Here is a 13,128-nt window from a genome sequence, read left to right on the forward strand (position 1 = left end):
CTCTACCAAAACCAGATAAAACCAAACTCTCTACACTTGACTGTTTCATTGACTCTGTTACTAATGAATGTTAACGCACTACCACTTTATTCCTCATGCCGAAATGCACTCCTGATATTTGACTGTCTGACTTACTCCATACTCTATTAACTATGAACCCTAATGCAATACCACTTTGTATTTCTTGTCCCAGAAATGGCGATCGCCATTACGGCATAATGTAAGTCACATAGAGCCTGCAAATAGGTGGGAAAAAGTGGGATACAAATGCAACAAATAAATAAATAAATGCGTGGCTGCATGGTTGGTGCCGACGAGAATGCTTTGGTTTCGTAGACCATGGGATGATTTTCCAAGAAGTACTGAGCGGTGATGGTGTCCATATGTCAAGGAAGGGAAGGAGTGTCTTCAGCAACAGGCTGGCTAAAGTACTGAAGACAGTTTTAAACTAAAATTGATAGGGCTGGATATAAAAGACAGCAGTAACAGGGTGGAACGGAACCAATTCCAAGTGATCAGTCACCACACTAGGATAAGATGCTCAAATAAAATTTCATTGGAGCATCTTATCCTAGTGTGGTGACTGATCACTTGGAATTGGTTCCTTTCCACCCTGTTACTGCTGTGTTTTGTCCTTGTGGAGAGTGTGAACCCCATTTGTCTTTTTGGCTGGATATAAAAGGCCATGAAGCCATAATTAACCCCAAGGAAGGTAGGACATCTAATGCCTCTATAGAAATGAATAAAAAGAGGAAAATCTGCAGAGCCTTGTATACCAATGCCCGTAGTATGGGAAACAAACTTCTAGATCTCAAGGCTACAATGATGAAAGTGGACTTGGATTTAGTGGCAGTCATGGAGACGTGGTTCACGGAGAACCATGACTAGGATGTTGCTATACCTGGCTATAATCTATTTAGGAAGGACAGAGTAGGAAAAAAGGGTGGAGGTGTGACATTATATGCTAAGAATGATATCCAAGTGACTGAACTACAGGACATGTGGGGTAGGGAAGAAGCGTTGTAGGTTAAACTGGAAAGAGGGAAAGGAAAATGTATCTATATTGGAGTGATATACAGATCACCCTCACAGTCGGAGGAAATGGACAGGGACTTAATTGAAGACATCCGCAAGATAGCTAGGAAAGGGGAAGTACTACTGATAGGTGACTTCAATATGCCGGATGTTGATTGGGGTGTCCCGGCTGCGGGGTCGTCTAGAAGCAAAGAGATCTTAGATTCCTTACAGGAAGAATTGTTCCAGCAGTGGGTGACGGAACCGATGCGGGATGGAGCTGTTCTAGACCAGGTGCTTACGAATGGAGATTACGTTTCTGACGTCAAGGTGGCAGACCATTTGGCATCTAGTGATCATCGTATGGTATGGTTCAATATTAAAACAGAAGAGAGGGCTCATTCGAGATTGAAGGTCCTGGATTTCAAAGGAACTAACTTTGCCGAGATGGGGGAATTTCTCAAGGAACAGTTAGCGGGATGGGAACAGCTGAAGGATGTAGAACAGCAATGGACAAGACTGAAAGGAGCTATATTAAAGGCAACTAACCTTTATGTTAGAAACTTACATAAAAGTAAGAGGAAAAGAAGGCCTCTCTGGTACTCGAATGTAGTACCATATATATTCAAAACTGTCTTACAATATCTGCGTGTTATATTACTATGATGTTTTTTTCACTATCATGTTACCTAAGATCCTTCTGTAACACTACTAAATGTATATTTTCTAATTATATTTCTACCATTCATGATGTATTGTAAGCCACATTGAGCCTGCAAAGAGGTGGGAAAATGTGGGATACAAATGCAATAAATAAATAGCTGAAAAGATAAGGGAAAGGAGTCTAGCCTTTGCACATTATAAGACGACTCAGAAAGATGAAGACAGGAGAGAATACCTAAATAAGCGAAGAGAAGCTGGAAAAGCTATCAGGAAAGAGAAGCGGCAAATGGAGGAAAAGATAGCTAATACGGTAAAATTGGGGGACAAGACCTTTTTCAGATATGTAAGTGACAAGAGGAAGTGCCATAATAGCATTGTGAGGCTCAAAGCTGAGGGAGAGAAAGATGTGGAAGATAAGGATAAAGCTGGACTGCTTAACAATTATTTTAGATCTGTGTCCACGAATGAAAGACCGGGGGTCTACTACTACTATTTAGCATTTCTCTAGCGCTACAAGGGCTGCAGAAAACAAAGGCTAAAGGGGATGTATGTATATATTTATTTATTTAGATTTTGCTCACACCTTTTTCAGTAGTAGCTCAAGGTGAGTTACATTCAGGTATACTGGATATTTCTCTGTCCCAGGAGGGCTCACAAACTGACAGAAATCACCAACGAAATCAAGCTCGGCCTGAACATCATGGATTCATGGGCAAATGCATTTCAACTAAAACTCAATAAAGAAAAAACTCATTGTCTCATCCTCTCATCCCAACACAGCGCGGACATTCCCACAAGTATCAACACCCCAGATCACACCCTTCCTATCTCAGGCAGCTTGAAAATTCTCGGTGTTACGATGGACCGTAACTAAACACTAGAGAGCCAAGTGGCATCCACAACAAAGAACATGTTCCACTCAATGTGGAAACTCAAACGAGTGAAGCAATTCTTCCCGAGGGAAACATTTCGCAACCTGATACAATCAGTGGTACTAAGCCACTTTGATTACTGCAATGGAATTTATGCGGGATGCAAAGAACAAACCTTAAAGAAACTTCAGACTGCTCAAAACATGGCAGCTAGGCTTATATTTGATAAAACGCGATTTGAAAGCGCAAAACCCCTCTGCAAAAAACTACACTGGCTGCCAATCAAAGAATGCATCGCCTTCAAAATCTGCACCCTGGTTCACAAAATCATCTACGGAGAAGCCCCGAGTTAAATGACAGATTTGATCTACTTACCAATTAGAAATACATCCGAATCAACACGATCTTATCTAAATCTGCACTACCCAAGCTGCAAAGGACTTAAATACAAAACAACTTACGCATCTAGTTTTTCCTACATAAGCACACAACTGTGGAACGCATTACCAAAAGCCTTGAAAACGACGTACGACCACATAAACTTTCGGAAATCACTAAAAACCAACCTGTTTAAAAAGACATACCCTACCAATCCAACTTAAATGCCTAATCTCAGCAACACAACCAAACTAAAGCACGGTATGGACATAACACAACTCTTACGTTCTCCGATTCCTTAGTGTGGCTGTGCCACATGAACTTGATCTTACCACAACATCACCCTGTATTTGTTCACACCGGAGTCTGCAAAGGCCTCTCCGGTACTATGTAAGCCACATTGAGCCTACAAATAGGTGGGAAAATGTGGGATACAAATGTAACAAATAAATAAGTTTGTACCTGAGGCAATGGAGGGTTAAGTGACTTGCCCAAGATCACAAGGAGCAGCAGTGGGATTTGAACCGGCCACCTCTGGATTGCAAGACCAGTGCTCTAACCACTAGGCCACTCCTCCCGTTTACAGAGGACTGTGTTCGTGAGGAGCTTGCCAAACTAAAAGTAGACAGAGTGATGGGGCCTGATGGGATACACCCGAGGGTGCTTAAGGAACTCGGAGAAGTTCTGTCGGCTCCGCTGACGGACCTCTTTAATGCTTCCTTAGAAACTGGAGTGGTCCCGGTGGACTGGAGAAGTGCGGTTTTGGTTCCTTTGCACAAGAGTGGAAGTAAGGAGGAGGTTGGGAATTACAGACCTGTCAGTCTGACCTCGGTGATGAGTAAGCTCATGGAAACGCTTCTAAAGAGGAGGATTGTGAGATTTTTTGAACTACATGGAATGCGAGACCCGAGGCAGCATGGCTTCACTAGTGGCAGGTCGTGTCAGACGAATCTGACTGTCTTCTTCGACTGGGTGACCAAACAGTTGGATGTGGGAGGGGCACTTGATGTGGTTTACTTGGATTTCAGCAAAGTCTTTGACACAGTTCCGCACAGGCGACTGATAAATAAATTGAGTTTCCTCAGTATGGGACCTAGAGTAATGGATTGGGTTAAAAATTGGTTGAATGGTAGGAGACAGAGGGTAGTGGTAAATGGAGCTTGCTCTGAAGAAAAGGATGTGTGTCGTCAGTGGAGTACCGCAGGGATCGGTTCTAGGGCCGGCTCTTTTTAACGTCTTTGTGAGCGATATTGCGGAAGGGCTGTCTGGTAAGGTTTGCCTCTTTGCGGATGATACTAAACTCTGCAACAGGGGGACAGCCTGGAGGGTGTGAATGACTTGAGGAATAACCTAGCGAAGCTGGAGGAATGGACCGATATTTGGCAACTAAGGTTTAATCCTAAGAAATGCAGGGTCATGCACTTGGGTCGCAAAAATCCGAGGGAACGGTACAGTATAGGGGGTGAAGTGCTTCAGTGTGCGAAGGAAGAGCGGGACTTGGGGGTGATTGTGTTTGATGACCTTAAAGCATTCAAACAGGTAGAAAAAGCGATGGCCAAAGCCAGAAGGATGCTTGGGTGCATAGAGAGGAATGACCAGCAGGAAAAAGGAGGTGATAGTGCCGTTGTATAAGTCTCTGGTGAGGCCCCATTTGGAGTACTGCGTGCAGTTCTGGAGACCACACCTACGGAAAGATATAAACAGGATGGAGTCGGTCCAGAGGACGGCTACGAAATTAGTAAGCGGTCTTGAATGCAAAAATTGTAGGGACAGGCTTATAAACCTCAACATGTGATTTGGAAGAGAGGAGGGAGAGAGGAGACATGATAGAAACGTTTAAATATCTCAAGGGCATTTATGTACAGGAAGAGAGCCTTTTCCAAATGAAGGAGAGCTCTGGAATGAGGGGGCATATGACAAAGTTAAGAGGGAATATGCTTAGGAATAACCTAAGGAAGTATTATTTCACAGAAAGGGTGGTGGAGGCGTGGAATGGCCTCCCGGTGGAGGTGTTGGAGTCGTGGACTGTTTCAGAATTTAAAAAGGCATGGGATAAGCATGTGGGATCGCTTAGGAACAGGTAGAATTGGGGGTTACAGAGGATGGGCAGACTGGATGGGTCATATGGCCTTTATCTGCTGTCATGTTTCTATACTTCTATGGGAATAATTTATGTTTTTGGCCAAATAATACAGTAAATGGCAAATCATGTGTTATTTGCCCTCGATGCACGTTTGTTAGCGCAACACATAGCAAATAAAAATGAGATGAAAGTGGAGTAGAGCACTTCATTATTATGTAAAATGAATTAATCAGCTTGTGTTTAACCTCAGAAGCTGCTTTATTTAAGGAAAGATAATGCCTGCTTTGAACTGGTATTCTTTCCTCCCTAGGAGCATTGGATTTCACATGGCCTAATGGTCCTAGGGAGCTTCTTAAAGAGGCTAGTTGCAGGAACAAATATTCCTTCAATTCTCCCACCCCCTCTGGCACCTACCGTGAGTTTTCTTGATGGCTAATGGGTGGGCAAGAGTGATCCCCAGCAGCTCCTTCCCTGTCGGCTTCCAAGTTCAAAATAGCATTGGTGAACCACTAGTGGTAGTACTGTGAGACTCTCACTAGTGGTCAGAACTATCATTTTGAATCTGCGTTGGCAAAGGAGCAGGAGTGTCCAGGAATCAATCCTGACTTCCCTCTCAAATAATCCACTAGAGACACCCTTGGTAAATGGGGGGTAAGGGTTGGTCAGATGTGAATGAGAATACTTACTAGGGGGTTTGGGGTATGGAGACCAATTGGGCAGGGTGGGGGGTTTATAGATGCTGGGGTCTGGCAAAAGCAGTAAGATATCATCTGCATAAGAAAGTAGCTTTTCCCCCATATATAACCTAAGTTGACCCAAAGATGACATGAAGAAATTGAATAAAACTGGAGACAGAGGTGAACCCTGAGGGACCCCACATCAGGGTGACCAAAACCTCAAGAGCTCTTTATTGAAACTCACACTATACGTACGATTCTTCAAAAAAAAAAAAAATCACTAAACCAGTTATATACAGGGCCGTAATACCTATGTTAGTTAACCTCTCAAATAATAGTGTATGATCTAAGGCATCAAACGCTGCAACACAATCTGCCTTCCTACACTTAACATCTCTTTCACCTAAGAAGTTAGTATGAAAAGAAGAGTTTTGTTATTATGAGCAGATCTAAAACCAGATTAAGAAGAACGTAGAGAAGAGAACGTATCAATGTATTCTGTAAACAACTGACCAACATATGATTCCAGTAGCTTAGTAAAAATGGGTATACTAGCTATAGGTCGATAATTAGAAGGTAAAGACAAATCAATGCCCTTGGGTATTGGTGCTAATAAGATCTTCCCCATGTCAAATGGTAAGGAACCATTAGCTAACATTACATTTAGTTCTTCTGTTAACCATTTCAAAATTGAGTATGGCATTGATGAAAACAAAGAAGTTAACTGTCTAAAATACAATATGAATGTGAGCTTTCTATAATGATCCATGCGCAAATCTTCTAGTGTGCAACTCAAAAGGGGGTGTGGCCATGGGAAGGCATGGGCGGGTCAAGATTGTTCACTAAAGATGTGCGCAATCCAAATCACAGTTACTACTATTACTATTTAGCATTTCTATAGCGCTACAAGGCGTACGCAGCGCTGCACAAACATAGAAGAAAGACAGTCCCTGCTCAAAGAGCTTACAATCTAATAGACTTGATGCTAGGGTCCACCTTGGAGGTCAGCGCTCAAGAAAAAGATCTGGGTGTGGTTGTAGATAATATGCTGAAATCTTCTGCTCAGTGTGCGGCAGCGACCAAAAAAGCAAACAGGATGCAAGGAATTATTAGGAAAGGGATGGAAAATAAGACCAAAAATTCTATAATGCCTTTGTATTACTCCATGGCGCGTCTAAAATGATAAAGGGGATGGAACTCCACTCGTATGAGGAAAGGTTAAAGAGGTTAGGGCTCTTCACCTTGGAAAAGAGATGGATGAGGGGAGACATGATTGAGGTCTATAAAATCCTGAGTGTTGTAGAATGAGTAGAAGTAAATCGATTTTTTTTACTTGTTCCAAAAGTACAAAGACTAGGGGACACTCGAGGAAATTATATGGAAATACTTTTAAAACAAATAGGAGGAAATGTTTTTTCACTCAACGAATAATTAAGCTCTGGAACATTTTGCTGGAGCAGGTAGTAATGGAGGTTAGCGTATCTGGGTTTAAAAAAGGTTTGGACAAATTCCTGGAGGAAAAGTCCATAGTCTGCTATTGAGACAGACATGGGAAGCAACTGCTTACCCTGGGATTTGTAGTATGAAGTGTTGCACGATTTGGTTTTCTGCCAGGTACTTGTGACTTGGCTTGGCCACTGTTTGGAAAACAGGATACTGGGCTAGATGGACCAGTATGGCTCCTCTTAGGTTCTTATGTTCCTATGTTCTTATGCGCAGTATTACTGGATACTGGGGATCATCACCTAACTTATGCGCCAGGATTTACACCAGGTTTCAGTTATTATAAATCCTTACACCCAAAGCTGGTGCAGATCTTGGCTGTACATATTCTTTAAAGGGCACTGATCCTGGAACACCCATTATAGAATAAACTGCTCTGAGCTATTAGATACAGTATATAAGAAGTGCTATGTTGTGTCTGAAATGTCCACTGTTGGAAACAGGATGCGGGACTTGATAAAGCTGTGGTCTGACCCAGTATGGCAATTTTTATGTTGAATCCTTATTTTATAGCAGAGAAACCCCTGACTTAGAAATGTTTAATGAGTTGTGAGGCATTTAGTTGCTATTCACCGCCTTGAGGAGCCTTTTTACTAAGTGGCAATAAGACCAATGTGGGTTTACTGCTCTCCATTCGGTAGCCCGGCAGTAGTTCCCACCCCCAACTTGCGCCATTTTCAGCGCTACAAAAATATTTTCTACTTTGTAGCACTGGTGCTCATCCGGTGGTAATCGGGCAGTGCCACACACTGCCTGGTTACCACTGGGTTAGCGCAGGAACCCTTACTGCCACCTCAGTGGGTGGCAGTAAGTGCCTCCCCAAAATGGCCATGCGGTAAGTGGTTCACTTCATGGCCATTTCTTTTCGGGAAAAAAAAGATAGCTTTTACCTTCTGTGGTAAAAGGGGGCCTCAGTGCGTGTCAAAAACACACACTAATGCTAATGCGGTGCCCCTTTTACCGTACCTTAGTAGAAGGACCCCTGAGTGAATTCCTTTAAAAAGGCAGTAATAAAATCCAAATAAATAAATGTTTTCCTGGCCTGAGAAAAATCCAGATGTTCATAGGTAATGTACACTATAACTGAGCCATGTTCTGCCATCACTGCCACTTTATCTTCTTATCTTCTGATATTTAATTGCTCAACCATGTTATGTCTGTCCAAAACAAAATAATATAATTGACTCTGAAATTATGCTTTTCCCTTCCCAACAACTGCAAATAAAGACTTGTAATGACATTAGGAATGTGCATAATAGTAAGACAATTGTATAATAAGAAGTTTCTTCCCATGCTTATGAAAAAACATAACACACTGCTGTCTGTAATATATTGTGTAATCTGTGAGCCAGATTTAATGATGGGATCGGGTTAAATTAAAACAAAAAGTACAAAATATTAGGAAGTCAGCTTGACACTGACATACCATTTTTTGTATAAGGTCTTAAATTTTTGCAGCTGCAGGAAAGAATTAAACAGAATTAAATAAACAAGTATAAAACACACTGTGGGACTTTTGGCTGTATCTTTAGGGGATACACTTCTAACAGCCTACACAGTTGTATAACCACATGGGCAGTTGTGACCTGGGGCATTACAGAAGTTTTCAAAGAAAAACTACTGGGGTTGCTGGTCTTTGAAAATTAGCAAGTGCAAAATGTGTGCATTAATAGTGTCCATGTACATTGCATCTATTAAATCAGGGCCACCGAGAGACTGAACTGGGCTTGGCTGCGGCCCCCCCCCCCAGATCGCTGCCGAAATACCTGCCGACTTATACGCCCCTCTTGCAATTATATGCTATAGCATTTAGGTACTAGCTTATAGAATAGCACCTAGTTTATATATGTGTGTCCCTGCCCATTGTTAGTGCCAATGATGCCGCAAGTGGTGCACATTTCTAAGTTGCCTTATCTCAAAAAAGATATAGCGGAATTAGAAAAGGCTCAAAGAAGAGCCACCAAAATGATAAAGTGGATGGAACTCCTCACATATGAGAAAAGGCTAAAGAAGTGAGGGCTTTTCAGCTTGGAAAAGAGATGGATGAAGGGGATATTATTAAGGTCTACAAAATCCTGAGTGGTGTAGAATGAGTAGAGGTGAATAGATTTTTACTCATTCCAAAAATACAAAGACTAGGGGACACTCAATGAAATTACTTGGAAATACTTTTAAAACAAATAGTTTAAGCTCTGAAACTCTTTGCCAGAGTATGTAGTAACAGCGGTTGTTGTATATGGGTTTAAAAAAGGTTAGGATAAGTTCCTGGAGTAAAAGTCCATAGTCTGCTATTGAGACAGACATGGGGAAGCCACTGCTTGCCCTGAGATTGGTAGTATGGAATGTTGGTAACATTTGGGTTTCTGCCAAATATTTGTGATCTGGATTGGCTACTGTTGGAAACAGGATGCTGGGCTAGATGGACCATTGGTCTGACCCAGTGTGGCTATTCTTGTGTTCTTATGTTTATAGAATTGCCCTAAGCATGCCCCCAGAAACCCCCTTTTTATGTAGCTATAAGCACATATACTATGGAATCTGTGAGTAGCTGTAGCTGCATTTGAAGAAGACAGTTTTCACTCTGCCCCTTTGAAACTTGCTTTCCCTATGTGATGCTTTGGTGCTAATGCCATGCAAGCTTGAGCTTACACATTCCTTTCTCTGGAACCTTTCCCTTTACATTGTCATATTTTCACCAAGTGCTTAAATCTGTGGCTATGATATTTACCATTCACGAACTGAGGGTGACATCTAATCATACAGTGGGGTTAACTGTTATTAATATTATGGTGGTTGGGAGGATGGGCTTTTAGTGTGTCTGTTTTTTTGTTTTTATGTATTATTATTATTGTAATGGGAAGTTTTAGATCTTATAATTCTCTTCAGGTGCCCCCTTAATGGAGGGTATAGCTAGATTTAATGAACTAACAAACTTTAACTAAATATACAATACATCTGTGCTGTAGGTATAATGAAGTGTTATCTGAGTGTTTGCAGCATTATCAGTTTTACTGACTTGAAATATTGTTACTATCATTACAAGATAGATGCAGTTTTTTTTTATTTGCAGTTTTGAAGACATTCTATGCCTTGCAGACTCCACATCCATTGCAGATGTCACACTTGATGGCAATCCTATAGCTCAGGAGCCATGGTACAAACAAACCATTCTCGGGCATATGCTGCAGCTCCGACAGCTGGATATGAAGAGAATCACGGTGAGAAAGGGGTCCTTAAATTGCTGCTGTAGTCTTCATTTACAGTTGGAATACATGATTGGTGAATTTCAGAATTATTTTAAATGCTGTGTTCCCAATGTTCAGATAATGTTTAGAAATCTGCGGATATGCATATTAAGCATTCACCACCAGCTTTTACAAAAACACATTTTTACTCCAGTTTTGATACAGTTCATGCTGGCCTCAAGTAACCCAGTGCAGGCAGTCTTTATGAACTGAATAACTCCTCTCAAGGTGTGTTACTTATTCCTATTATAAAGATTAAATGTGTCCCTGATGCAGACATTCCAGCTGCTGAAACATGTTGGGCGATGACTGAAACACCTTGTCATGAAAGGTTGCTTCTTAAAATACATTCTTTACTTTTTTAGCCACTAGTTGGTTCTGCTGGCTGCTCCTTTTTGACATCTATACACAAGAACACCAGCAAGTGGAAGGGAAGGCATTGCAGTGTTAACAACTTTTAGGAACATGAGAAGCCAATTACTGACAAAGTTATACAAGCCCCAATGCCAGCAGGGTGATCAGTTTGGTCTTGGGTTTAATTTAATTTAATTCTACATTTATAATCTACTTAACCATTTACACAGCTGAAGGTGGCAAACACTTAAATTAAAATATATCTGTGCAAAACAATTTAAAAGACACAAGTTACTGTCATAGTGTTATAATATTTCTGAAATAGTCAAGTCTTTAGGCCCTTTAGGCCCTGTTTACTTGGTGCAAAATCAAAGGGAATGAGTTCCACAATTCAGGTCCTGCTCTCAGCTCTTTTTTTTTTTTAAGTGCCAGTCCTAAATGTTCAGGTAGGGATCAGAATTACTTTAAATTGTTCTAATGATTGTAAATTTTGAGCTGGCACACAGGTAACCTATGATGTCATATAAGGTAGCGCTAAGCCATACAAGAACAGTTGACAGATTCTAATTTCAGCCCTGTTGACTTTTGGTTCAGCCTGTTTGTAAAGATTTTTTAGTTCAGTACTTTCAGAATGGCATTTTATTCCAAGATTTAGCAGATAAGGATTCATTGCGAGAGTGTCATGGGTACATATTTCTCAGTGAGTCTGTGCTGTGTAAAGTATCTCTGAAAATTAATTTCTTTTAAAAGAAACTTTGTGATGAGAAAATAAATGGAATGTTCCAAAATATTTATCTATATATATCCAACAGGGAACAGTAAATGAAGACAGTTAAAAAAAAAATTAGACTGGGTCCAAAAAGATTTGTGTTGGCCAACATTCGTGTTCTGTATTTTTCTGTAACCTTTTGCTGCTTGTTAACTTAAGTATTCAAAAAATACTGTGAGAATATTTGGATTTTGTAAACAATTTTGGTTTTCAGCTGTCTTTTTGTTAATATGGCAGTAAGCACTATTTGGTGTATTACTTAAAGGTTGCTATTTAGGGTCAAGTCACTGTTTTCTTTTCTAATTTAATTTATGGTTGGGTAAGATTATTTTGATAATTCTATTTTTCCTTTCATGTTTTTGAAAATTGATCTTTGGCAATTATGTGATAGGAGAGTTTTAGTGTCCTTAAGGAACCCAATGATTTTCTATTATATAAATTTGCATTTCTTGTCCTGCTCTTAAAAAAGATAATTTAGGTTGGTAGACTGACTCCACTTTAAGACTGAAGTAGCTTACATCCAAGATAGTGGCTGGATGATAAGGAAAGATCAAACCTTGAAATTCATTTGCAGCAGGGCTGGGGAACCTTTTCTTGTTGAAGGGCTGCATTAGACAGGGAAGGTGATCCCTTTCCAATGCCATAGTCTGCTTAGATAGGCGGGGGTCCCCTCCGGTATCATAGCTGGGAAGCAGTGAAACTAATAATGGAAATGGGAGAGGAGCTTCCATCAAGATGAGGTGGGGGGGGGGGGGGTTGCTGGGGGAGGAGGGAGCGAATGGTAGCATTGATAGGAGCAAACTGAGTGCTTTTACAACGATCAATTATTTCTAGGAGCATGGTAGGGGAGGACCTCATTTGGGCCAGATGAGACTAGATTGCAGCCCGAAGATTCCCCATTGCAATTTTTAGGAACAAGATTTAAAAAGTGCCAAGTGACTTGCAACAATGAACAGAGTAATTTCATAAAATTGCTATGATTTTAATAGACACAATAGTGGCTGAAAGCACCCTTACAGTATGACTGGCTACTGAAAGTTTGACCTATACAAGTATGCTTGTACAAAGGTGTGGGCTGAAGGCTTCAGCAGTCTCCTTTTGCTACAGGGATCCTTTTTCCTCATTTCAGCCTTTCATGGTTCAAAAAAGATATAAATGTGCACAAGAGGGTCTTCTGTACTTCAGTATGGTAACTGTAATGGAAAAAGAGGATGAATTTTATTTTTCACTTCTACTACGTTTCTCCCATATCCCTACTGTTTCCTTAATAGAAGTATATTCCTTGACTGGCCTAGAGTGTTGTAACTGGATGGACTTTTTTTGGCTTAGTTTTCCCTGTAAATGTGATTAAAACTGAGTCTCAGAAATATATTGTCTATAATCCTACTCACATATTGGCTTTTTTGGAGGCTAGTTCTCCTGTGGTGGTGACCCCATTTTGATTGGTATCATCATAGTTTTGGAATAATACCTTAGTTTCATGGCTGTGAGCTCTTAGGCAGTGTTTGAGAGTGTAGATGATAATATTTATTGGAATTTAATATTTATTGGAATTGTGTCCACGTCTATC

The 13,128-nt window shown here is 40.8% G+C and overlaps 1 protein-coding gene across 1 annotated transcript in view; it reads left to right on the forward strand.

Moving 5' to 3' along the window:
- Window positions 1-13,128, forward strand: part of LRRC49 (leucine rich repeat containing 49) — a 249,223-nt gene that overhangs the window by 114,458 nt on the left and 121,637 nt on the right. The window contains 1 exon segment of the mRNA XM_030188617.1: window positions 10,261-10,408. Within this exon segment, the coding sequence (XP_030044477.1) occupies window positions 10,261-10,408 (148 nt within the window).

The sequence above is a fragment of the Microcaecilia unicolor genome, chromosome 1 (genome assembly GCF_901765095.1).
Source record: "Microcaecilia unicolor chromosome 1, aMicUni1.1, whole genome shotgun sequence".
In the NCBI taxonomy this organism is placed as follows: domain Eukaryota; kingdom Metazoa; phylum Chordata; class Amphibia; order Gymnophiona; family Siphonopidae; genus Microcaecilia; species Microcaecilia unicolor.